General features: G+C 50.2%; 1 protein-coding gene across 2 annotated transcripts in view; it reads left to right on the forward strand.

The window, feature by feature from the left end:
• The window catches only part of SUFU (SUFU negative regulator of hedgehog signaling), a 79,095-nt gene extending 53,109 nt beyond the window's left edge, over window positions 1–25,986 (forward strand). For both annotated transcript variants that reach the window (XM_032191339.1, XM_032191340.1), the window contains exons 9-12: window positions 8,695–8,829; window positions 10,312–10,450; window positions 22,734–22,802; window positions 25,490–25,986. In XM_032191339.1, the coding sequence (XP_032047230.1) occupies window positions 8,695–8,829; window positions 10,312–10,450; window positions 22,734–22,802; window positions 25,490–25,579 (433 nt within the window). In that variant the 3' untranslated portion in view covers window positions 25,580–25,986. The remainder of the gene's footprint in view (window positions 1–8,694; window positions 8,830–10,311; window positions 10,451–22,733; window positions 22,803–25,489) is intronic.
• Window positions 25,987–26,955: the final 969 nt, after the last annotated feature.

The raw sequence follows: 26,955 nt of genomic DNA on the forward strand, positions 1-26,955 counted from the left end.
TTGTCTCCCACTGCTGCAGGGGGATGTAGCTCAGGAGTTCAGTTTTTGCGTGTAGTTATATATCTCCATCCACATTCCCTTTGGGTACTTGCTGGGGTTAAACCACAACACTGCTGCAAAGGCTGAGACCTGCAAGACAAAACCCAGTGCAGATACAGTAACATCCCAGGACTTAGAGGCACCTGAGAAGGACAGCTCTGCACATGGATCTCATCCTTCTGGTGCAATCCTGCTCGGGCCTGGTAGAGCTGGGTCTCAATTCTGGCCTTCCCTGTGAATCTTGTGTAACGAAAGGCAAGTCGTCCAGCTATTGAGCTTCAGTTCTAAATCTATAAAATGGGACTAATAACAATGTCATCTTCTTGAGGCACCACAAGGATAAATATGTTAACGATTACGAGGTGCTGGCTGATGGGAACCAGGCTTGAGTGTAATCATATCCTGCACTGTACACACCAGACCATAAAATATCAAACCCATGGTTCGTTGCAAGGGTCCTGCGAATAACTGGTGCACTCGGGGCTCCTCAGGAACCTGACAGAAGCGCTCTGGTGGGGCATGGCAAATTGTTCCAAATCTCTTTTCCGTAGGGAGCACCGCAGAACCCCGTGGCTGTCAAATTTGCACCCAGCTGACATTAGGATGTTAAAGGCTGACATAGACTCTAATGGCTTCGTGCAGAAGAGGAATGTGCTGTTTATTTATCATAGATTTGCAGCCACTGGCTGCTTTCATAGTGGCTTTCTTCCCTTTCTTTTATCCTAACCCTACCACCCACACGCAATAATCTGTCAGGGTTTAAAGCAGACAACCTGTTCTGCATTCAGTGTCACTAAACAGCGTCAGAAACACTCAAACTTTTGAATATTTATTTGTAGAAAATTTTGGAGATCCAGATTCCATGTGAATTTCCCCATCTTTGTGTCGTTACAGTTCTTGGTGCTTATGCAAAATCCTCACATTGTTTGGTTCCAGATAGGGCTTGATTCAGCAAGGCACATACTTACACGTTAAGCATTCATATTAGCAGTTGTTCACTGTCCCAGAATCCTAAAAAAAAAAAAGTTCCTTTGAGAAAAAAGCTGGTTTCTGTCAAAACCCTGTTGGGCAGCTGTAGCACTTTGATTCATTAGTGTTATTACTGTAGACTGTGTAGCCATTTTTCCTCCTAAGGATATGAATAAAGGCACTCTTAATGCTTAAAACTGCATTGGACATCTGTTTCTCCAAATGACTGCTAGCTCAGTTCATAAGCAGCCATTAAATCAGTTTGCATGCATTTAAAAAAAAAAAAAATTAATCTTTGGAAACTTGACTAATCATTTTGACCATAGGTAACACAATACTCTTGATTACACCTTGGAAAAATGAGACGTGTATGAATCCAAATGTACATCCCAGTGGCGCGTTAGTTATTTCTTAGGACCCCTCAGCTTGGTAGGTGCTGTCGAGACACAACCAGGCGATGCTCCCAGGCTCTCAGTCTGCAGATTCGCTGTTGCTGGATGCTGCGAGCTGTTCCCAACAGGGAGCGTTCAGATGTCAGACTAAACACTGGTGCTGCTCAGACCTCGGTGGGCTGGAGGCTCCAGATGTCAGAGATCAGTGACACTCGCTCCCTTCGCTGTTTAATTTCTCGATGTAGGAGATTCCAGGGCTGAGGCTGTAATTGCTCCTGGCAACTGGTTCTGTGCTGTCCTGTGAGGCAGGGGAGTAGTATCCCCACGTTACACGTGGGGACAGAGGAGTTAATTTGCCACAGTTGTGGTGAGAGCCAGGGCTGGGATAGGGGAGTTCTTGACCTTTTCCACCCCTCAAGGGTCCCCTTTATCACGCAGCATTGCTGAAAGTGATGTTTTTCTGCCCCTTGGCTGACTCAGTTCTACTGCTCCTGTCAGCAGAGGCATGGAGTAGAAACCTAGAGCTAGCAAGCTGCATCACTGCATAAGTTGAGGCTAAAATTATCAGTAATTGCTACACTTCATTGTTCCAGGATTCAGGTAGTGCCCACACACATCCCCGGTGTCTCAAGGTGAGGTGTGAGTAGTGGAAAAAGGTCTCCCAAGGCTGCGTCAATATGACAAAACACAAGGTTTATCCAGCATCTCCTTACAGTTTATCACTCGACAAGAGTTTATCCTCCTCTTGTCGAGGAGGATAAAGCAGTGTGGTTCAACAGGCCGCTCACGCATGGTTCCCGTATTTCTGTCTGGGATTTCCCAGGCAGCAACACACTCTGGTCCCCCCCAGGCCACTCGTGCACAGTGGTCATTTGTCCGGGAGCCCACAGCAGATGCCCCAAAGACCTCCAATCCCATCTGCCTTCAATTTCCCGGCAGAAAAACAGGTTGAGTCTAGGGATCCCTTAACATATGGTAGCTCTGTGCCAGTGTGCTAATTCCATCCAGCCCTGAACACTTCCCAGCTGTGGAGGGAAATGAAGGCAGGTCCCTGGCAAACAGAGCAGGGAGCGAGCCTCTGGCAGGTGGGGCTGGCGGCACCATCCTGGCCGTGACCTCCTGGCGCAGGGCACCCTGAGCATCTCAGGTTGGTGCCCTTCCCTTGTGGGAAGAGGGAGGAGCTGTGTCGCTCCAGAAGTCCTCCGAGATCACAGTGTGATGCAGTGCCAGGTGTGGAACAAGTGAATAAGAGTGCAACAGCTTGCAAGATCAGGGCTGCTCTCTCTGTAGCCCCTTTGACTCGGGAAGCAGGGCGTGCTGATGCCTCCTTTCAGTAAACGCTGTGCGTAGTGTTGGGTTGATGCAAATGAACGAGCCCCATCCGAGCAGCGTTTCTGAGGAAGCTCGTAAGGTGATATCAAGATGTAGAATTTGCTTTGAGGCACGTCTGCGCTGTGCGTCTTCCAGTCGCACGAGGTTTTGCTTGCTGCTTTCCTTGGGCGGAGGGGAGCTGTTGTCTGTGTAGCTGGTTTCCTGTCTTCAGTTCTTGGAGGCAACGTTTTGCATAAAGGGGAGCATTTCAGCATTCTCTGAAACTGTCTAGTTCTGGCTAGACTCTGCGATTCTGCAACCACTAAGCAGCAAGTTTCCAAGCCAGTCCTGCTTATTTAGGCATGCTCTCTCATCGAGACACCATTCAGTGGTGTCTTGCTTGAGTAAGGAATGCTGAAGGGGGGAGGCAGTGTGCTTTAGGGAGTGTCTCTCAGCATGAGCCTGAGTGCTGGGTGACAAGCCTGCGAACTAGAAAAGCGAATGGCTGGAAAACCGGTGTCAGGAGAAGTGCAGAATGGTCACCATGCTAGTAATTTGCACTTCTGCATAGTTCTCCCCATCTGAGAATCCAAAAGTGCTCTGCAAACATTGACTTAATCCTTGCAACACCCCTGCGTGGAAAAATGTCTCGGTTTTACAGGCACAGGGAACCTGATGCACACAAGAGTTGTTTGAGCCTGCAGGGTGCCGGTGGCACAGCCTGAATCGCTCAGCCCTAGTTCAGCTGTAGGTCTGGAACAGCCTGGCCCCTGCAAGCACTGACAGCAGTTATTATGCAGCTTTCCAAAGGGATATGTGAGCGGCAAGAAGATTGTTGCTGCTGGCGTTGTCCTTGGAGCCCTTCTGCGCCAGGGAACTCACACAGCGCATCTTCACCGGCCGGTTGAACCAGGAGGGTGAGCACCCAGATCTGAGCCTTGGCTCCGTGCGACCACAGCAGGAGCTGTGCAGCAGCGTCCCCCCCACTTCTGCACTTGCCTCCGTGCCTCCGTGACGTGTCCCTAACGCCGTGTGCCAAGATGCTCGGGGCTCTTTCCCACAACTGCCGGTTTGCCCTTCAGGGGAAACTGTGGGAAAGACACTGGAAGGTTGCCGACGCTTAAGTGATCTTTGACCATATCTTCATTAGGGAGCGAGGAAGTTTGAAATAGCCCCAGTTGGGAAGGGAAAAAGGAAGAAAAAAAAAAGCCAGGCAGACTTTCTTTCCCAGCTGCTGTAAGCTCGCTCTGTGTCTGCTGCCTCGTGGTGCTGGGGTTTGTACCTAGGAAGCCAGGAGAAGTGGCTGCAGGTCGGGTTAGCAATGCGGTGGGCACCCAGTTTTACAGAGTCACTGCCGTGGACAGCTTCCAAGAGCCTGGCCTTGGTGAGCTCAGTGCCCAGGGTGGTGACTTGGAAACGCCGAGGAATTACTCTCCGTGTCAGTGACAGAGCTTGGAAGGGAATTGAGACCTCCTTCAGTGACAGATCCCTGAGATCAAACGCTCTGATCATCAAGCGGAATGCAAATGCAAGAATAAATAAACCTTTCTTAATCCGATCTGGTTATTCTTGAATCCCATAAAATAACTGCCATGGGGACTGCTCGAGAGGAGCCTGCCGTAAACATGACTTATAAGGAGGGGACATCCAAACTTTGCGCAACCCGCTGATTGCATTGGCCACTCTCCAGGATCCCCAAGGGCTGCTGCTAATTGGCAGAAAATTAAGCAGATTGCAGCCACCCTCGTCTTTAATACGAGGAGAGGGCCCCCAGGAGGCTGCAGGTTGCAGCGTGTGGCTGCTCCCATGGAGGAGCGCAGCACGCTGGGACCTGTAGTCTCCTCGGGCCCTTTTTCCCTTTGGGCAGAGGTCTGGGGAGGCTGCGGTCCACGTTGGACCCTTTTGCAACAGCTTGACCACCCCTCTCCCTAAAACTTTGCTTTAAAAATCAAGTATGACTTTGGTTAAGTTCACAGAGTGCTAATCAGCATTCACAAAATTAAAAAAACAAAACAAAACCAAACATAATTTCCTCTCTCTCTCTCTCTCCTCCGCCCAGAAGCAGACTACTGGTAGAAACCGAAGCTGGAAAAAATAGTTGAAAGTCAGCTAAAGTCACCTTGGTAACTGCAGCAATACACTTGCCCAGAACAGGAGACATCAAACCCAACTACAAACAGCTTTAAAGAAACAAAAAGAATGTAATCATCTAAAGAATTAATCTGACAACTGCCCACGTTTACACCTCCCACAAGCTCCCAATCAGTGGGAAATGCGCTTTAATCTCCTCCACCTCCCCTCCAGTTTCACAAAACACTAGATGTGCAGTCCTTAAACTGGGGCATTTCCGGCATGCTGCTTCCATTTAAATCTCCTGCTTTCCCTAATGCAGCAGCCCTGGCTTTTGCAGACTTGTTTTTTCTGGACACTGAGAAACATGAATTTTTTGTGTGTGGGTTGGATGAAGTATTAAATCTGGAATAGACCGAGTTTGCAACGTTTTACGTGATAGTCAGCTAGATCTTAGTCATAACAAATAAAACTCCATCAAATTCTGCTGCTGATTTATTTGGTGACGGGGTGGAGGAAGCAAAGGCTTACGGGTAACTGACAGTCGTAAAACCAGGGATGTTAGTGTTAGAAAGCAAACTTTTTCTAAATTTTCCTCTACAGCTGAAAAGTACAAGCTGTGGATGGCAGTGCGTGTTACAACGTGACCTCTAATCTTATTAATAACGCCCTACAAGTCCTGCTGACCCTCCATCTGGGCTATCACCCTTTGGAAGAGTCAGCACAAGGATTTCCGTTCCCAGGGGGGGAATTTTAATGCGTCCTGCAGAGTCCCTGCACATGCTCAGAGCCTGGAAGCTCCGGTTGTGGCCTTCCTCAAGCACCTTTCTTTCACTTGATCATCTCCGTTTTACAAGCTGAAGCCTGTAGATACCCTTCAGATCTTGCTTTTGTCTGTTTTCTTTTCATGAAGTTGCATATCCCGGGATATAACAACAGCGGAGGCAGCGGTGGGACGTACGGGCCTACTGCCTCGCCTCAGCCACCGCGTGGGTCTGAGCACTGGTCCGCAGGCTGGATGTAGGCCATGGGGTGCCCGTGCCCCCCTCACCACCTTCCTGAGGTGTTTTTAGGATGCTCATGAAAGCACAGCAGGGCCTCAGCTGGGTCAGCGAGCTTTGGGGTCCCTCGCTGGGGCGGTGGGACTGGCCACCTCTAGGCCCCGAGGTGGCGATTTCTGCTGAGGCGAAAATTAGGTGCCACAAGCCCGTGGGGTACACCGTCACCTCTCAATGTGTTGTGCTTCTTCCCCAACACACCCACAAACTCCTTTTAGAAATGGATAGCTTAGCTAGGAGGTTTGCTTTCTGCTCCCATAGTTTCACCCCTACCTCTGAATAGCTGAGATCGTGTGAGCTCCACTAAAGTGAAAAAAAGAAACACGGAGACCGTGACTATTTTGGAAAAGTTTTGTGGAAAGGATTAATAATTTCACGTCATTCAAAGAATTAACTACCATTTTGCTTCACTCCTTCACCTTTTTGACAGAAGGGCTGGTTACTTATTAATGTGAAGTCATAATTATTGACAGCCTTAAAGTCATGACAGTTCCGTTTGAGAGTTATACATTAGTCAACATCTTCTCTTGAGTGTGTAATGACAAACAGCGTTTGCTGGTTTTAATAAGATTTAGAAAGCTTTGCCCCTTGCCTGCAGAATATTGTCGTCATTCCTATTATTGCATTAACAACCGGAGGCTGTTTCCCCTCAGGACTGCAGCCCCATTGTGCTCGCAGCTGCACTGGCTCGCGTGGTGGAAACCGAAAAACCCACCTTCGGCTCCAGGAGTTTGGAGCCCGGGGTTTTGGGGAACCGTCCCCCGGCAGTCTGTCCTGCTCCAGCACAAACCTACGGCACCGACTGCCTGGGACGCTGTGGTAGGAGACGTGCCCAGAGCACTTAGGCAATCCAGGTGAGGAGGGCACCGTCTCTGTGTAACTCCTGATCTGCTCCAGGGTGCATAAACTCCGCAACTGCATTTCAGTGCGAGCTTATGGCTTGAAAACTATGCGTTGCTAATGGCTGACCCTTTTAGTAGGGATTGATAAATGAATGATTGGAAGCGGTAGACCACAGGCTGACTTTCCCACAGCTCGCTGTGTATATAAGATCTGATAAGGAAGTTCAGGCAAAGCTTAGCTTAAGGTCAACTGATCATTAATCAACCGTGCACTTCTCAGGTAATCAGCCTGCAAAATGCTGGCCCACTCCATTCTTTGAAGACCCCACCTACAAAGAGCTGTAAAATGTTTGCTGAAGTAGATTAAACACAGCTTTAAGTGCCACCTATAGACTACAAAGCATGTTGTGTCTCTGCCTCGGGGTTAACCCACCAGCCTGACACTTGGCTGACTGACAGCCCAGAGCCCACCCCGTGCATAAGCTGTGTCCTGACCTACTGTGTCCTTGCTGAGGCCATTACACTTTGTGTGTGGCAAAGGCAGAACACAGGACACGTTTCACAGTTTTTATCTCGCAGGGAGATGAGTTGAGCTGCCCTGGTTTTGTTTTGGTTTTGTTTTTTTTTCTGCATGTTTCTGTTTCTTTGCAGGAAGGCATGGTGAGATAGAAGAGCTGAGCTCGTACCCCATTTTAGAGGAAGGCTCACCTGGGACTAGGTGACTGGGCAGGGGATGGAGGCTGATCTGCTTTGGAAGCCATTCTGAACCGCATTACTATGTGTGTGGTGGATGGGAGTAATTTTGGGACAACACCCAAATGTAAAGTCAAGTAGAGGTGTGATCTCACGAAGTTCAAGCTGTTTCTTTACAATTTTTTCCAGATGTACGTTCAAGATGGCTCAGCTTGGGTGGAGGAAGGATCTGGGCGTGTTTTAGCAGTGTTCCCAAATGCAGCCTGGTAGCCTCGTTTGGTTTTTGGTCTGTCTGGCAAGATAAAACCACACTGCTATGTGGCATCTTTCAGCTCTCTCCTGCCTTCTCTGTTCCGCTCCTCTGGTGATTCTCTTGTATAGAAATGATCTTCACAAAGTCTTACTTTTTTTAAGTGAACATGGAACATCGGGTCACAAAAATATAAGTCACTTTTGGGCACGTTGCATCAATACGTGTCATCCTCAAAAACTGTAAATCCTGTGTTCTGCCTTCTTCGTTCCGGGCTATCAAGTAACTGCTCTTTGAACATATAAAGTGTTTATGGTCAAGTATTTTGAGATACACCTGCTTGATTATCTGGAGGGTTCTGTCTGGCGAAGCTCCTAATCACATAACAACATAACCTTTAGTCGTAGCTCCGTGACATGCTGCTGGCCTTGCAGAAATGAATAAATAGGAAGCAAAGCTGCGTTGTCTTAAAGCAGCCTTGCTTCAAAGGGAAGGCAGTCTGCAGATGTCCTACTCGTCACGTGCAGAATCCATCTTGTGGCTGTCTTGATGCTGGTGGAAACAGAGTTCTCAAAACCTTTTGGTTGAACTGTGGAAAGAAATAATTTGGAGAGAATTGTAGGCGTGCCTCAGACCTTAAAGATACTCAGCAAGGGCACAAGAGACTTTTTGACCCTTTCCCACAGGCCACTGCCTAAAATAACCTGAAGACAGAGCAAAAGGGGGAGGGAGGGCATACCTGCTAATTCTTCCAAGCTATTTTATACTGGTTTTGGCTTTGGAGAGTGTAGTTTTGTCCCAGTTTTTCCCAGATTATTATTTTTTTCTTGTATACTAGGAAGGGTTGAGGCTCCTATTCACATCCTAGGTTGTCTAATGAAGGCAAAGAGCTGCATGCTGGGGCTGGTAGTCTGCGAGAGGCTGCGTCTCTGTAGGGTGATGAAAACACAGATGCGTCTTCCTAACAGTTTGCTCCTGTGTCCTTCAGCATTCGCACAATCGATCTGAATCACAGCAGCAGTGGCACACAGCACTGGGACCCTAAGTATCTCTTTCCTCTCTCCTCCTAGAAGCCGGAAGGACAGTTTAGAAAGCGAGAGCTCAGCAGCTATCATTCCTCACGAGCTTATCCGCACGAGACAGCTGGAGAGTGTACACCTGAAGTTCAACCAGGAGTCCGGAGCGCTGATTCCCCTCTGTCTAAGGTGAGAGAGGCCGTCCTCCTCCTCAGCTAGTAACTCACACGCAGTTTTTGCCTTGTGGCATTGTTTCGCCATACAGGCATGCATGCAATGGGTCTTTAAAGGCCAGAGTTGAGATAATTTTGCCAAAACACATTAAAAACAGATGGTTCTTTGCATGTGTGTTCGTCGTGGTAAGACTGTTTCTCATTCTTTTTTTGTCCTCCAGTGTATTTTGAGTGCTGAAACAGGACAGGATTAGTATGCTTTTATTATTATTAGTCTAATGCTGGCAACTACGATAAAGGAGAGATGTCTTATCATATTCTGTCAAAGAAATCCCTTGAGTTGTTAACTATGGCTTATGGACTCAGACACAAGTATTTGTACAAAGCCCATTTGCAGTCAGTTTATGCATGCAAGTGTGTTTTTAGTCAAATTCTGGCACTTTGGTGAATGAAGGAACAGAACATGGTGTGTACGCCCTATGCCTTATCTTTCAAAGGTTCGGGCTTTGCATACCACTGCAAGTGACTTTTCTAAACGTCCACAGTTTCAATCAGCGCTATTTTTAAAAAATACCTGTGGCAAATGTTGTAGTCGTTAGCATAAGACAAACGGTTCCAGGTGATTGAGTTACTTTGGCTTAATGAGTTACGTGCCTGTGGTATCAGAGTTATCAGCAGCAGGTGCACGGTTGCCTGTGCCTGTTGAGAAACCAGTGGGACAGTTAACACAAACATATTTTATTTTACATTACAAATGTGTGAACAGTCTGTCCTGATCACTTACCGCAGCTCAGCTGACCAGCAGTAACTCATCAGGCAGCTGTGACTGCTGTTAGGTGCCATATATCTTACCTGAAGGTTTCCTTCTTGCATGTTGGAGGCATGCTTGTAATGTAGAGTCTCTGAGCGTAAATACCAGAGGCATGGTTGTCCCCACGGAAAGCACTGAGTGAAAAAATGGGAATTGATGCTATAGATGATCATGTGTGTGTATCTTCTAGACGTTTTATTGAAATGCATAATTAACGCAGGTTGCATTTGTCAAGTCCCAGGGGATTTCTGGGCATTGTCACCGTCGGTAAGTTTGGTCCCACGGATGAGCCTGCTTAGACCCTGCCACGTGATGTGGAGTCTGGGTTCTCTCCTGCAGCTCTCGTCTCTCTGAAAGGCTGGCAGTGCCCTGCCCATGCATGCATCAGTGCCTCGTCATGGGGATAGACGTGCACGGGGACCAAGGTGAGCTGATAGAGCTCTAAAGCAAGGCCCTGAGTTTGAGGGGGGAGGTAGGGGAGAGCTCCCTGCCTCAGAAGGAGACTTGTGACGGGCTTTGCGAAGCAAATCAGTCATATATTCCTAAAAAAAATTAATAGTTGCTGCCTTCAAATGGCTGCCACGCTGATGGCAGAAGCTGTAGTGCTGTATCACAGTGATCTATCTTCATCAGTCTGTTGAATGCTGCTCGCAGCCTTTTAATTCACACGCATGTTTTATTCCCCAGGGGAAGGCTCTTACATGGACGGCACTTTACGTATAAAAGTATTACAGGGGACACAGCAATCACGTTTGTATCAACGGGAGTAGAAGGAGCATTTGCAACAGAAGAGCACCCCTATGCAGCACATGGACCTTGGTTACAAGTGAGAGAGCCTTCTTCCTTTTTCTCTCCCTTCCTCCTTTACAGTGTCCTAAAAGTGATCCTGCTAAGGGCTTACGTGGCTTAAAAGTGTAACAAACCTGTTCATTCTTGCTGCAACATTTCTTATAGTTCTGGGGTAATATTTTCAGTGACTATGGGCTCAAAAAATAATGGTGAGATGTTACAATTTATGTTAACGGAGCTCAAATTGATACGCAGTGGCTGGAAAGTTCTAAAATCATCTGTGAATACAGTAGTATCCATTTCCTGGAGTCAGCAAACACTTTGCAGGCTGTATTTACTCACGATTTCTTCCAGAAAGGAATTTGGGGAGGCAGAGTGGAATGACCTAAACAAGAATGGAGCCAGGGCAGAAGAGTAGCAAGCTGATCTCAAGAGAAAGCTGTGGGACTTTGATCCTACAGAGCCAGGATCTCAGTTTTACATCGTTCTTTACAGCAGAGCAGCACAGATAGTGCAGCCTCTTTCAGTTATACCTCTTTCCTATTGATTCTTTGGTGAGAGTCTGCGGTTCCTTGAAGCACCCACACATTTTCTGCACCAGATTTCCCTTGGAAGTTCCCCATCTGCTTGGTGTTGAGGGTCAGCCCTACGGAGCCAGTGATGCACTAACGATATGGTGGCTCGGCAGTGTTCTAACCTTGAATTTCTTCACGGTTATAAACATATTGCAAAAAATAATTATAATAATAATAATAAAAAAAGCTTTAGGGAATGTGTTTGTGCAGAAAAGCCTATCTCTGAGGGACTGTATACATGCAGTGCCTCTCTGCCTTCATTGTTACTCTGGCATTCCTGCCTCCCCTTCTGCTTTTAAGGCAGAGGTTTGTTTTAGCCTTGCAGCGTTGCATTTAACCTTCCCCTGACTTGTTTTCAAGGCATTCCACTGCCTCTGTTCGTATGTCTGGAGGACATCATACCTTGAAGCCTGTACGACTTGTAAAGGAGCTGATCTTGGCTGAAATCATCTCGTGTAGGGATTTTCAAAGAACTTGCGTGCTTTGATTGTACTGGCTGGAAAGTGCAACGCTCCTGTAATGATTAACAGCAAACGGTCAGGTTTAAGGGTGGGTCATTTGCTGTTGGTTCCTGTGCTTGCCAACACATGATACACGGGATCTTGTGACTGTGTTAACTCCAAACATAAGAGTGTTTGTTTGCATTTACATCACATCTTGAAATGTATTGATGTGTGGAGTAGTCAGGTAACCTCTAAGAGTGAAGAATGGCAATAATTAGGTCACCATTCAGACAAGCAGCTAACGTTAACCCTTAGGAACCTGGTTGCTGTCACCGGGGCACCGAAAATTAGGTATTTTTTTTGGAGTAGGTGGGAGGGAAAGGTGGAGACTTCCTGGCTCCTGCAGGGAAGGGAGAAGCAAGTTCCCTCGCTCGTCTCCTGCACAAGGTCAGTGCATCGGATCTTCTCTTCTGACGTGACTGCCTTTGTGCTGGCTCTTGCCCCATCCTGTGATGGGAATGAAGGAGGACAGCCCGGGTGGGGGAGGAAGGGAGGCCAGCAGCAGCCTGGGACAAGAGGAGGAGCACCCGGCTGTGTGAGATACATGTGGGAGTGTCTGAGGCTCTTGGCTTAATATGCAACGGGAGGCTTCAGCTGCGCTCGGCAGTCCCTTGTGGTGTTGGGAGCGGAGGAGGGAGGTTCGTGTGGCTTTGCTTCAGCAGGCAAAAGAAATTGTGGTGCGCAGAATTTCCGAGGAGGCGAGCTGCGTTGGGTTCAGCCCCTCGCAGCCTGGGCTGGCCGAGTTGGCAGGCCCCACGAAGCTTTCGCAGCGAGGCCCGGAGGGGCTCTGCCTCCTCCCTCGCTCGGGACCCCAGGCACGGCGATGAGCTCCAAGGAGAGCTGGCGCCTGAAACGCAGCGCTGCAATGCAGAGGCTTGCTGCAAAGGCACGGCAACGGAGGGACCGTGGGGAGGAAGAGAGACGGCAGGCCTCGCTCCTCCCGGGGAGGAGGCAGCAAAAATCCCGGCCTCCATCCCATGCAGCAGCAGGCTGGCTCCTCTCAGGCCCGAGTGGGAGCCCAAAAGTGCAGATTAAACACAGCAAATCCTGTTCACATCTCCTGGGCTCGTATGGAGAGTGTCCGAGGTGGGTCAGTCGATCAGCCCGGGCTGAGCGATGCTCTGAGGGTCGCCTGATGGACGGTGAGCGGGTGACAGGGGTTTGGCAGGTCCCGGCGCCGTTCCTAGCGGGCAGCTGGCGCTCGGCAGGAGCGTTTTTAGCAGCCTCAGCAGAAAAGTCATTAGACCACGATGATTGTACGCCCCCGTTTCTATCAACAGCCTTTCCAGGTCACGTTCGAGGTATGTTACTAGGGGAAGCCTGTCCTGCTGCTGCCCGTGCTCTGGGGATGATTAGATTATTTCATTCTCCAGAGCTGTCAAATTGGCACCTTTCCCAAGTACTTGGAATTTTTTTTTTTTCATTTAAGTAACATTTAATTAGTTCTAAGAAGCTAAATTCTATTAAAGGTCTAAGCATGTCAGGCTGGTTTATTTCTGAACTTCTTCCACCGTGTCATGTATTGTTGAATAGGGAAATTGCTTTGACTCAGGAACATACAAACATATTCAAGCAGCCCTCCTTGTTAACACTAGACTCCTGTTTATATGCTAGTTACTGTGGCAGAGTCTCTGATGTGTAACACTTGCATTAACATCACACATGATCAAAGGCTTCCGCCCTTCTTTCTTCCATTCCCCCTTCCCCCAGTGCTGTGGCAGCGGTGTCCCCACACTGCCTCCTCAGCACCCCCAGCCTCCTCTCCTCTCCTTCCCGAGGGGTGGATGGCCCAGATGCACGGCAAAAGGCTGTGTAGGAGCTGCCTGGCCCAGTGTCAGGGGGTTAAGGATGTTGATCATGCCCACAGACCGACAGTAACAGCCCCACAGAGACATTTGTATTCGTGGTAGGGTGTCCCAGGTCCTTGGTCTGAGCGGTGCCAAGCACGCAGTCCATCACAGATCAGCCTTGTTTGTCTGTGAACCTACCCGAAGCAAGGTGAGGTCGTGCGTGTGTTCTCCTTCCCTCCCTTACTTATGCTCAGGCAGATGATAGAGACGCTCTGTTGAAATGTGTTACTGATCAAGCCCGACCCAATAAAGTTGCCTGAGCCTTTAATACATATTAATATTATCCTGGGGTAGTTTGTGTCAAAGCCTGTCAGCATGCATCATCCTTTGGGAATTACCATCATTAAGTCTCCAGTGATGGGAGTCAGGACATGCTTCTGCAAAGCTCCCCTGCTTTTATGTGGAGCTCTCTGCCCGTCTAGCACAAAGCAGACTGTTCTCCCCTCCTACCTTGCTCACCTGGACTGCTTACTCTCCCCAGAGGGGAGAAGGAGGGTTGTTTAACACTACCTTCAGATAATTTCTGCTCCTGCTGCTCTAGGCAGTCATTGTTCTAGGGAAGAAGATGACAGTCGAGTCTTTGATCATGTGCAACGTGCATGTTACGCATCAGATATTGCTGCAAACTCCGACATACGAGCCAATACGGTGCAGTAAAAACAAACCTGTAGTTAACGAGTCCTCGTTTACTGCAAAATCAAGCATACCGAATTTCAGAAGTATTTGAACAACAGTCTTGCCCCTGTTACATATGCCTGTTTCAGTGCCATATCTAACTGAATGATTAGATTTATTTTTTTCTACAAGGTATGCCTGCCTCGTACAGCGTGTTTTGGGAATGAATCAGGAGTATGGAGCAAGGTAGCCTCTCGCCTGTAGGACTTCCACTTCGTTTGTTTGTCAGAATTAGAAGGTGTGTAGTGAATGAGGCAGGTAATTGCAAAAAATCACAATAGTCCCATGGTGAAGCCTGTTAAATGTTACCCTGGAGAACTGGATCCTGGCCCTGCCTCTATTACTCTGCTCTTTCTCAATGTTATTCTAGATTCTTAAGCTAAAATATTCACAGGTGGCAACTGAGTTTGCGTTCCTTATTTTCTGGATAGCCAGCTTGATTCCTGAGGTCTGATCCGTGTTGCCAGCAGCACCCAAGGCCAGGAGGAATTCTGCTGCAGATCCCCTGTGCCCCACAGTGCTGAGTGGGCTGGAGAACGGGGAGCTGCGAGTCTTGAGGCAGGCACCTGCAAGAAGTGGACGTTCAGACTCAATTTCCTCTTCGCTTGTTTTCCCCTGTCTGTTAAGGAAAACCTTCCAGTCATCCTGTGAAGATTAATTCAGTGCTTGCCAAGCATTCCAGCACCACAGATGAACACCAGAAGCAATTTCAGGAAGATATTAAAATTCATCCTTACAGGTCAGGAGAGAGAAAGGGAACTCTGTGGGGTGTAGGGTTCAGCCTGGGAGCCGACGACTCGTGTTCAGCCCCCTGCTCTTACAGGTTTTCTCGGAGACTTTGTCAGGTCTCAGCTTCTTTTAGCTCCCTCCCCCATCTGCTGCACGGAGAGGAGCGCTCCCTGCCTCGCAGAAATGTGAGGCTGAGCACGTCAGAGACTGTGCGAGCAGTAAGGACGGTAAGATTAGGTGCTTCCAGTGTAATCCATGCTGGCAGTAGTCGGATGGAGCATACTAAATAAAGGGGAAGAGAGTAGGAGGGAACGGGCAAACAACTTGAATGATAATGAAAAGAAATGATGACTAATGCTGCATTCAGTGAGCAGAACCATCCTGAGGACTGAGCAGGGCAGAGGTCTTGTGGGAGAAAAACTGCAGGCGATCTTGTGATTACAGATTTGTTTCGTGATGCAGACGTCCGCTGGGGCCAAATGAGCATTGCGCAGGCAATCTCTATTCAGCCATTTCCAAAGTTTTCTGTGCCTCATATTGCTGGTCTCTGAATGTAGAGATTTTTTTTATATATATATTTTTTTTTTCCAGGTAATTTACTCCGTTTCAAAACAAATGCTGTTAGGCAGATGGAGGCTATGGTTCATTTGCAGCTGGCGCCCTCCAATTCTCAGCGCAAGGTCTGCCTCCACGTGAGCCGAGCTGCGGTGGGGTGTTATCCTCTGGCACCAGCCCCTGCCGGAGGACGCTTTGCTCGCCTCCTGTGCCAGTGGCTTTGCAGCGTCCAGCAGTCGCTGTGTGGATGCTGAGGCTGTGGAAACGGGGTCCTGCTCCCGTCTCCCTACCCTTTGTGTCGCCTCCGGCTTTGGCCTCTGGTCTGCCCTCCATCCTGTTTTTCTGTGTCTTTGTCTTCCCCTCATCCTGGCCCGGCTCTGCTTTTCTCTCCTCCCCTTCATTCAAGTTGGCAAATTCCTTCTCCTCCTCCACATTGCCTGACTTCCAGCCGAAATGCTGAGAGCGCTGGAGAGTTTCCCTGCCTTTCGTCCTGATGTGCGTGGTGCCATAGCAATTCCTCATCGCTCGGAGGAATGATCGGAAGGGAAAGTCCTATTTAGCTGCCTCTGCCCTGCGTTTGGGGGAGAGCTGTCTTGGGCAAGGACATGCTCAGTGAAGAAGGGCTCTTTGGTTCATTATTCTGCCCTTCTCTGAAAGACTGTGGGCAAACACTCGCTTCCAGAGGCTTCTGTCTTGGCAAAGCGTTCTCATGATGGAGAGAAGGACTCCTTTGACCTCCAGAGCATTTTTTGCTAATCTTCGTAGCCCTCCTCCTGAGGGGTAGTTCCAGTTGTTTGCAACAAACTGATGATCTGCATTTGTTAGCACTGCCAAAAGATAGGTTTTCCAAAACACCTCTTTGAGATAACTTGATTCCTTTTCCCCTAAAAACCCTTAAAAAACAACAAAAAAAAGACATCCAGCATGGAAAAATAAGTTGAGGTTTAGGACAGCAAGGTCAAATTTCTCATAGAAAATGTTAAACAAGCGTGTTTGTCGGCAGGATAGGTACCTGGAACCTGTGGGAAGCACCCAGCATTCGGGAGCTATCAACATGTGCTATCTGTGCTGGCACTTGTAGGGTGGGGGGAGATTGCAGTGAGCAGGGTCAGAGGGGACAGTCCATTCTTTTGGTTTGGCAACCTAAGTGAAAAATCTGGGAAAGAAGATCAGACCGAGCTCAATCTTTAAATATTTTTCAGTTTTTCTTGCTGAAACAAAAGCCTTAAAGAAACCAAAAGGAGAAAAAAAAAAATCCCTTTGTGTTGAATGAAACCAGAAATAGAAGGTTTTCTTCAATAAAAACAGCCCCAACAAAATCTAGTTTTGCAGAATGGAACTGGAGTTGTCAGAAGTTTTGCCTTCTCTAATCAGCGTTTGGGGGACAAAACGCTCGCCCAGGATATGAGAAACTCATGTTCCATCCCCTTGCTTTTATTTCAACCCCTATTTCTACTTCTTAGCTTTATGGGCACCACAGCTATAGGGTATTTTGGTTCTTCCTCAGCTCATCCAATTGGAGTCGTTCCACATCGTATAAAACACTGAATTAGTCACAGAGACAGCACAAGAGAATGACTCTGTTCCGGTAGCGTTAGGACATTCCCCTGGAAATGAGCACATCTGGTTCTTCTCTCTGCTATACCACATGTTAAATCATTTATGCACATTGGCATAATGGCAGCAGCAGAGGTTCAAAGGAACTTTTGGAAGAGCTACTCTGGTACTTGAGATGCTCGCCCGTAAGTGGCAGCTATGGGCCAAGTCCTCTTTTGAAGTGGTAGGGGACGGGTTTTGGTCTTCCCAGCTTGAATAGATGTGCTGTGCCCAAAACTAGATGTGCTGTTCCTAGCCTGGTGAGTTTAAGGACAGTGCCCGCAAACTGGCTTCAGTCACGTCCAACTACAACCTGCTCTTCCCCAAAACAGTTTTATGTTATCTGTCCCAAGAAAAACGTTTTCTAAATCTTTTAGGTGGCTTTCCCCAAATTCTTGGTCAGTCCTAGGACAACCTAAGCTAACGCTTTCCAGTAAGTTTATCGTCTTCCCCCCAACACTTCACAAAACCTCCTAGCTTTATATCCCTTTTTTGTTCTTCTTTCTCACTATCTGAATTCGTGAGATGCCAGGAAAAGCTTGCAGTAGAAGTTAAACATCCCGTTAGGTCATCACGATCCTTCCCATATCAACCCTTTGCAGCGTGTTCCCTCATGCTTTGTCCAGGCTAGTTGTAGATGAGTCAAGTTCTTCCATCCTTCTTAAGCTGGCTGACTCTCTGACAGCATAATGCCTCTCCCTTGCTACTCAAAGTGCATTTTGGCTACTGTTCGTAGCTCTTCTCTCATCTGCCCAGAACATTCCCTGAAATGCCCGTTCTTCTGGCCAATTTTCACTCTGAAAGCATGGGTATTGCCTCTCCTCTTGGCTCCCTTGCCAACCTTCTCCAGCTGAACCCAACTTTGTGTGTTCACTGCATACAGCCCTGTCTGCAAGATTGGTCTTGTCGGGCTGGGCTACAAAGAGCCCCCGGGACTAGCCTTGAAGCTGGGAACGTCATGGAGAGATCCCACAAGGTCAAAATCTCCCAGCCTCATCCTATACTTCCTCTTCTGGGGTTGTAACATCGCGCTGTGAAGCAATAGGGTCCCGTAGGCATCTGCGAGTGGATGTTTTTCCTTGACACGGAGGGTTACGAATCTCCTGGAAGAGCAAGAATGGAATTTCCCATCGAAGGTGTTTGCTGCAGTACTGGTAGCTCTGGAGACGGTGCCAGGGCTGGGCACGGCGTAGAAGGACATGGTGACAAGGCCCCGAACCACTTGAAAGGCAGCACGAACACGGCCAAGCCAAGGGGACAGCGGAGAGATGGGCTGGGGGGTGCTTGTGGCACAAAGCAGGGTTCGTGAGGGGTTTTGTGGGTGACGTTTAAGTTCAGGGGGAAAGGCTGACACGCCTTAGCTGCGTTTTGTGTTGGGCTGTCGACAGGAATTAGTCTGAAACGATTTTAGGGCAAAGGGCTCCTAAAAGCTGCTGGGTATTTGCAGAGGTAACAGATGACACGCGGCTTAGGGTACAGCGGCTCCACCCATTCCAGGCACAGCATCTGTACGGATGGGCAGTGGCTGAGGAGGGTTGGGATTTGCACAGGGGTTTATTGCGACGTGTCCCCACCTTCTCGGGCTGAGCCCTGCGAGCCAGCTCCGTACTAAGTCCAGATCTAATAAAACACGTTTTCTTTTCTTTGACAAACCTGTTAGAAAAGCTGGTGGCAATGTTTAATGCAAACAAAGCACTAGGGCAAAGTGTGGGATCGTTCGGTTTTGTTTCGAGGTAGGCAAGAAAAATGGCTATTATCAGCTAAAGCATCTCTGCGTAATTGTCCCCGGGTCAGTCTCTTCTTGCCTTGGACAGATCGTGTTCCCTGAAGCTGGACAGAGCTGCAGCTCGGTTACACTCAGCTTCTCAGGGTCATCTTTGACCAGAAACTTGCCAGATGTGCCGGGCTATCAGCATCGGCGTGACCCGTGGTCACAGAACGTCAGGTCCTGGTGGTGGGGTTGAACCCTGAAGCGAGAGGTGGGGTGCTGGGTGTGTATGGCACCTATAAGCTGACTGTAAAGTCTTTAATGTTTTACTGAGCACAGCTTTCAAAGTCAGACGAACTGTTCCAGAGCCCCGTGACCTTGTGTACATCTTCAGATCTCACCTGTTTCCCCGCATCCGCAGCTGCCTACCTGGAGGGAGTCACGACGCAGGTTTCTCAACTATCTGCGGGCATGGAAGCTTCAACGATGAAGGCTTCCACGCCGTCTCCTTCACTTGACCTGTAGCAGAGTCCCGTAGGTAAGAAGCAGGTTTCAGCAGGCTCAGGTGGGACTTGCCACGAGAGGGAGACATCATGCTCGCAGCCCGCGCCTTCCCCGAACGCCTCCACCTGAACCAGGCTGCCTGGTGAGGTGTTTCGTAACGCGCCTGGACACACGCGGCTACCAGAACCTAAATTTTCGGCCTTGGCTGCGTGGAAGGTCCCTGTGATAGAAAATAGGGACGTAATTTTAGGGGAGTCATCCTCTTCCAAGCACCTGCAGCATTAGCAGCATTCACGGAGACGCAGAGCGCGTGGGGAATGGAGCACGGCTCTGCTAGCAACGGGATGGCATCTGCCTGGGCCTCTCCGGGTCAGCTCACCGAGATCCTGATGCAAGCAGAACTGTGCAGCACCACAGGGAATGTCCCTTCCCTTGTGCATACTGCAAACAGGCATCACAAAGGCTGAGCTACACCCTGCAACCAGCTTCAGCAGGCCGGGCGGGCAAGAATGTTTGCACAGAGCTGTGAAAACACCGAGCTGCGAGCACCAAGCTGCTGCAGCGCTGGGGGACACCCGCTGCTGCTCGGGAGAGCTCCGTCACAAAGCAATGGCCAAGGGATTTTGGGGGAAGAAGGCTTTCTCTGCATTTAGGGACAGTTTCATTTGCCTTCCAGCTCGCAGAGTTTTCCCCTAGCTGCAGCTCCGTTTTCCTTTGCAGAGAGAAAAAGCTGCTTCATCATTATGATCTCTGTGCAGTGTCCTGTTGATAAGATCGGCTAACAGCATCAGAGGAAAACTCTGGATTCAGGTCTGAAATACAAAGTGAACAGGGCCTATTTGTTTAATTTGAGCTTCTAAGGTTTAAATCCCAAAGGAAATTAAATTAGGTGCCTAGAGCAATGGCAGTCTGTCATGTTTATTTGCTGGGAATGTCACCTTTAATATCATGCACATATAACGTGTGTGTGTTAATGTAATGGGGTATCATACTGTGCAGGAGCAGGCATGCTGCAAGAACTGGAAACCTGAAATATTGTGAGCGAGGGAAGCCGAGGTGGGATCGGATTTATTCTCATCCTCCTCCCGAGGAGCAAGGACTGGCTCACCAGCACGAAGCTGGTTTTGCTGATGGCAGGTGTGGGTGTCAGCCTGATCTATGGCCAAGACCTTAATGCTCTTGGGCTGTTTAAATGGGGCTGCTTCTCAGAGGAGAAGTCTCGTCTGGATGCGAATCCAGGATGGCTGTACTTCTTGCTTCAAAGCTTTCTCTGTGCAGGGAGCGCCTGCGTTTCCCTGCATCCTCAGGAGAGTTCAGAAGTGCTGCCGAGGGACCAGCTCGTGTGCACCCGTATTTCGGAGACTCCCTTCTGCTCCAGGAATTAGGGCAGGCTCCCCCAGCTCTACGGGGCAGTCAGGTTTTTGGGGTATTTTTTTTTCTGACTCGGGCTGCAGCTGGCTCTGTAGGACGGGCTCCGAGTGACGCGCTGCGGGAATGTCACTGCAGCGGTTTGTCACTGCAGCCGTAGACGCTTGCCCTCCACCAAAGTGAAGTGTCTGTGCAGGGCTGGCAGAACGGCGCTGTGATCTTCCCTCAGCCTGCTCCGTGGTGCTGCACAGCGTAGGCTGCCGTCGCCGAGATCCCACTAACACGGTCCCTGAGACAGCTGAGCCGCAGACGGCTGCCCCGATCCACTTGTCAGGCCCTTCAGGGAGCCGGTTCGGCTCGCTAGATCAGCGGAATTTGGGTTTTGTTCAGCTGGATTAACAAATCCTGCCGGGAGGGTGGCAGCGAGCTGCAGAGGGGCTCGGCCATCTCCGGGGATCGCTCGCCAGGTCGGTGCTAGCCACAAGAGCTGACCTGTCCCCCCTTCGCTCTCTCTACCCTTTGCTGCTCACCCCTGCGCACCCTGCCTTGTTTTCCACCAGCCTATTTGCAGCTGGCTGCCTCGCACACGTGGTTCCCATTTCTCCCCTGCCTCTGGCACCTTGGGAGCGCCCAGGGGTCTTCCTGCTCTGCTCCTCGCCTGGTTCCCCTGCCAAAGCCGCGGCTCCTCATTCCTGCTCCCTCACCCATCCCAGCCTCTGGCATTTTTGCTCATCCGTGGCGGGCTGAATATTCATTTCCTCCTTGCCTGATTGCTGTGAATACCAATTCCTCCTCCTTTTTCCGGCTGCTCTGTGCCTTTCGGTGCCTGCCAAATCGTTCTCCTTCCCTCGCCCCGTTGCGGGCTGCACCTCCGCAGAAAGCGATCGGCTCCGCGCCGCGGCCCCGGCTCCCCACCCAGCTCTTCCTCCGGTTGCTGAGCTCTCGGGTCGCCCTCCTGCCTCCAGCACGGCCAGCCTCCTTCCTCCTCGTCGTGCAGGCAGCCAACAAACGGGTGCCTCCAGTCCAACAGGCAGAGCGGTCCCAGCCTCCTGCAAGGAGACTGCAGCAGTTTGCGGTGGCACCGCGTGTTTCAGCGCGACGTTTCTCAGCTCGCCAGGCTGCGGAGCGGTGCCAGGTTGCAGACTCGTGTCCAAAGCAGCGAGATCCTGGCTGCTGGCTGCAGCAGGGTTGTTTTTTTTTTTTTTTTTTTATTCATTTTCCAGGTTTGAGGTATGAGCGGAGGGGCCTGGTGGAGCTGCTTGCATCCACGCTGAGCGGCTCGGTTGTAAAATCTGGCCCGAAGCCTGCTAAGCAAGGAGGGAAACGTGATGGAGAGGGGAGGCTGGAGCTCCCTCACCCCCAGGGAAATCAGTGTGCGGTGGTGGCGAGGCAGAAGGGAAGAGCAGTGCAGAAACATCGTAGCTCTCAGATCTGGATTTAGGGTTTGCAGTTCCCCAGGGCCAGGGGAGGGTGAGGAAGGGGCCTGGGGACGGTGCTCAGTTCGGGATGGAAAGCGGCGGCAGGGACAGAGGAAAGGGTGGAGCGAAGGAAGGAAAAGAGGAGCGGTGGGGAAGAACCAGACCTGTAGGCTGAACTGGGGGTAATCCGCCAGGTACTGCTGCAACCTGGGCCTCGTGGGGACCTTGGCCTCGTCCTGGCCTGTCAGCAGCCCCTCTCACGGGCTGCTTCGTGTTTGCTGTCCTGGCAAGGAGTGGGAAGGGTCCCCGAGAGCCACAGCCGGGGTCCTGGTTCATCAGCTCCCACCACAGGCTCTTGGTTTGTCTAAACAACACGGTGTGCCAGACAGAGCCCTCCGCCTGCCCAGAGCTCTGGCTCTGCACAGGTTTCGGGCTCTCACTGCACTGCTGTTTCCTAATTCAGCTGTGAGCTTCACTTCAAGGAATCAGATGAAAGCAGCTCTGTCTCCCACTGCCTCTCCGGCAGTTGTTCTCTTGACCCCTTTTCCTCCTTCCCCACTCCGTCTGTCTAAAGCCGAGCCTCTAATTTTAGACTTAGGAAGATAATTGAGGGTCAAAAAAGATTGCCTTATAATTTTAACATTTTTTTTTTTTGCAGCGGTTGAGGCGAGAGGCAAAGTTAGGAGCTCCTGCCCTCAAACCTTTGTGTTGCAGGAAAGAAGGACGTGGGGAAGGAGTCAGCTGGTCCGGTCTGCTCAAGTGTAAAAGTTGCTCTGCTGCTTGGCAATTAGCTAAAACCAGGCGTACAAAGGCATAAACGGCTGTCTTTTCCTTTGCAGATCCTATTGACGGAAGAGTTTGTAGAGAGAATGCTGGAAGATTTAGAAGATCTGAATTCTCCGGAGGAGGTAAGGCTGCCTCGTTCCCGCATCCCCCGTGCACTGCCCCAGAGAGCAGCGCCGCAGCTCGCTTTGATCCAGCCCTGCCCTGGAGGCTCGAGGCTTTGCTAGACCTTCACACCTGCCCTGGGCTAAGGAAGGCACTGCGAGAAGGGATTGCAAGCAGTGCAGGGCAGCGGTGGGTGTTCAGGGAGGTGCTGAGCATCCTTTCCGCCAGCACCGTTCCCAGCTCGGTATCTGAGCACCCCGAATCGAGGCGGTGCAGCCCCGGGGCTGGGTCTCAGGGTTTGTCTCCGTGCTGTGGATAACAACGTCCTCATCAGCAGCCCCCAACACACCTCCTCTCCCCCTCTCAGGAAGGCTGGAAGCACATTTACTGCCGAACAATCTGTCCTGGGGGCCTCCTTTTTCCACTCTGGGGAGCAGACGGGGGAGTTTTTCACGTCTGCTGCTTGGCCTTCACCTGCCGCCCCTGTAAGCCAGTGCACAATGTGCAAAAGACCATCACCAGCCTGGAAGCGTTGCAGCAGCAGCCCAGGGAGCTTTAGAAAGCTTTGCTGTGCGGTGCTAAACTTCCCCTTGCCATGTGATCTCTTCCTGGGGAACATTTAACACCCTGTCTCCCATGCATGCCATATAAATATTCTGCCTGACTTCAAAGAGCGGTGGCAGAAATGACATGTAATATTTTTAATCCCATTTTTTACAGCTCCCTGCAGACTCTAAAGAAACTTTCCTTGGCTTGCAGAGCAGCCCTCCCATCCCTCGCCCCGCTCCCCTCCCCCTAAGGAAAAAATCTCAGGGCTCTAATTATTTAATCCGGAGCTGATTTAATGCCAGGGTGTTCTTCGCTGCGTGAGCGAGGGGAGCACGCTGCTGGCCGGGCAGGGACTTTCAGGCCAGCTTTTATCCAGTTAAAGCTAATCCAAAGCTCATTTTTGCCGGTGACATGGAAGCCCGGGAGCTCTTGAACTGCAGTTGAGGCTCCGCACGGCTCCGCTGAGAGGCGAAGGCGCTGGGCATGGCAGCTCCTGGCAGGGCAGCCGGCCGCTCGCCTCCGAGCTGCTGGGGCTTTGCTAAATTCAAAAACGAAAAACAAACAAAGGCAAAGGATGGCTTCTCCTCAGAGAGGAGCGCTCTGGAACCGCCGCTGTTTACGAAAAGGAAAAAAAAAATAAATAAATAAATGCCGGAGGTGAAATGTGATCTTTCAGCATCTAGGTCCCTCCAAGGATTTGTAAGTTGCAGGATCCCACTTTGGGCCAACTTCACGCATTCCTCAGCAGCCCTGGCTGGTTCCTGCTGATGTTCATGTGGTTGAAGGAAGCCCCGTCGGCGCTGCGAGGAAAGCCTTTCCTCCGCTGCATCACGAGCTGCCCGTGTTAAGTGAAATTAGCTGTTTGGGTAGCTTCGGCTTATTTTGTGTGTACCCTAGCCCTTGAACTCAGAAGGATCCCCTGGGCTGTGTGGGACCTGTATTTATGCTCCCCAGAGGAGACAAAGCAGGAGTTTGTGGTAGCTGTTGTCCTGAATGATCCTGCCGTGCCCCTGAGTGGGTTAATATCCTTCAGAGTGGGGCTTTTATGGGAAAAAAGACAACTAATGGGATAAAGGCGGACCGTTTGCAGGTCATTTTTCTCTTGCGCCAGCTCTGGGATGTACGGAGCCCCATCAGAGGGGCTCACACAGGAGAGGATCGCTGTGTGGTCCCGAAGCAGCTGCCTCCAGGTCCATTTGTTGCTGGTGGTGTGGGATCCCAGCGAGATTCCTCCCTGGGAGAGCCCTAGGGGTGTCAGGGGCTGTTGCTGCATCGGGCAGTGCTGTGCCATGGGTGCAGCACGGTTTGAAACAAAATCATCCTGCAAACTGGCTTCCAGAGCTGTCCTCGATGTGCTCAGGACCATCAATCCAAGCAGTGGGGTTGCCTGAAGTGCTGGCCCAGGAGTGGTTGTCAGCCAGCCTTGGCTGGGGCAGATCTCTAGCCTGAAAAAGCGTCAAAAAGAACAGCAGATAACCAGCTGCCCTGCTGCCACGTAAGGGTTTGAAGCCTTTGCTAGCTCCACATCTAGCCTGTTTGCATTTTTTTGGCCTGCTTGCACTCTCAGGCATGTCTTTGCCGGCTCAGCAGCCAGAACAAAATTTGAAGTGACACTGAGGGGGAGCTTGTCTTGCTCCGGGACAGCACTTGTCAACCCCGGTCCACGTTAACCCTTGCGGGGATGTTAATGCCTGGGGATGGCCCCTGTGATGGTTCGGGTCCACCTCCCTCCCTCCCACACCCCCTCGCTGTTTTGGAGAGCTCTGTGTGAATGCACGTGGTTGCGACAGGGTCTCCTTGGTCCTGGAGGGAAAGGGACATGGTCAGGTGGGAAGGGAGAGATTTGGGAATTTTCGGTGCGATCAGGGAGGGGAGATGGTGATGGGAGCAGAAAGCCTCCGGAATCCATCCGATGAAACAAACAATGCAGGGGCTGAAATCTCCTGACTTTACTTTGGCAGCCGAGGCACAGGCCACATTATCTAATGTCCACTGCTGTCCAAAACATACTGCTGGGGAAATGTTTTCCTAGTGGCCTCTTGTTTTAAATAATAATAGTAACGTGGGGCTGCCTGCCTTTGTAACGAGCTTGTTTTTTTTTCCTGGGGATGAGGTTGCAGGGATATATGCTAACCAGCTCTCTGTGTTGTCTTAACAGTTTAAACTTCCAAAGGAGTACAGCTGGCCCGAAAAGAAACTGAAAGTCTCCATCTTGCCAGATGCTGTGTTCGACAACCCGCTGCATTAGAGCTGAATTACACCCTCCTAACGACTGGGAGAGCCAAGTTACTGTCCATTACCCAGTGACTCACAGGATAATTAATGCAGTAAAAACTCTGCCTGCAAAATAAAAGAGTTTGCTGCACAACCACTGCAAACAGAAGAGGAGCTCCTCAGCACCAGCCCAGACCGAACTGAGCCCTTTCCTTTATCCTTCCCAAGGCTGAGCTCTCTGGGAACAGCCTGCGTATGTGTGAGTGCGAGTGAGAAATATTTAACTATGAAAATTAGTAGTAAGAACCCTTTCTCTCTCTCCTAGCTACAGAACTCCCCTCTGCCTTAGCCCAGGGTGTAGACGCTCTGCACGCCTGTATTTACACATGCATTCTGCCAGGTGCGAGCCTATAATCCATGGATTAAATGTTCTTTACGTGACTCTGGAGTCCTTTTGTTAGCCAAACTTTTACTGACTGCAGAACTGTTCTTCCATGTGCTATTTTTTTTTTTTCTTTTCAGAAACGGAATGGTATTTCCCCTGTTTAAAGGAGGCCAAAAGCTCACATGCTTGAAGCTGAACAGATTTAAAGATGAACTTTCTAGTTCAGTCAAGAAAAACAAACCCAGATCCTCCCTGCCCTCAAATTAGGCATGTTTTAAGTGTTGGTCTTGGTGCTATTAGCTATGGTATCGCTGCAAACAGAGGCAACTTTATTCTCGCGCATCCTGTCCTTGTGCCTGAACCCCAGGGAAGGTCGCAACCTCTGGTTTTGCACAGGCAGGAGGAAGAAAGCTACCGGGGCGGGGGAGATCTCCTGTTTACAGTGTGTTTATCTTTAAAGAGATACTGTCAAGTACTTTTTCCTTGCTATTGTACAGAATTCGAGAAGCTAGAAAGAGCCGTTTGTTCACAGGGGTAACTTAGGCAGCTCTGCAGGATCCAGAGGGCTGCTTGAAAGCATATGAAACGGAGATCTCCGCTGCCCTGGCATAGCAAAGGCAGCCTCAGCCTCACTAAATCCAACTACTCTCGTTCCAGCAGGATTGGGCTCTAGCACAGCTCCGTTTTCCCCTTCAGCCTTGCTGCAGCGGCTCTTGTTGCGGCTGGTGCCCCTCCTGTCGCGTGGATTTGGACTGTGGAGCATCAGGATCGGTTTGAAAAGACCCTGTCCTCTAGCTCCCCGCGGCCTCCCCCTCGGAGCACAAGGTGGTGTGCAGAGGATGCAGTCTTTGCACCATCACGTTGTGTCTCCTCCGCATTGCAAGGCCGGCCGCTGGGGATGTGCTGAAGCGAAGCGCTGCGGCTTTACCCCCCGCTGCTGCTGCAGGTTGTCCCTGACGTATTCCCCCGGCCCTTCCCTGCCCGTTGTCTTTCGGTGGCAACTCTTCACTCCTCGGCAGGGGAGG

Source organism: Aythya fuligula, chromosome 7 (assembly GCF_009819795.1).
Source record: "Aythya fuligula isolate bAytFul2 chromosome 7, bAytFul2.pri, whole genome shotgun sequence".
NCBI lineage: Eukaryota > Metazoa > Chordata > Aves > Anseriformes > Anatidae > Aythya > Aythya fuligula.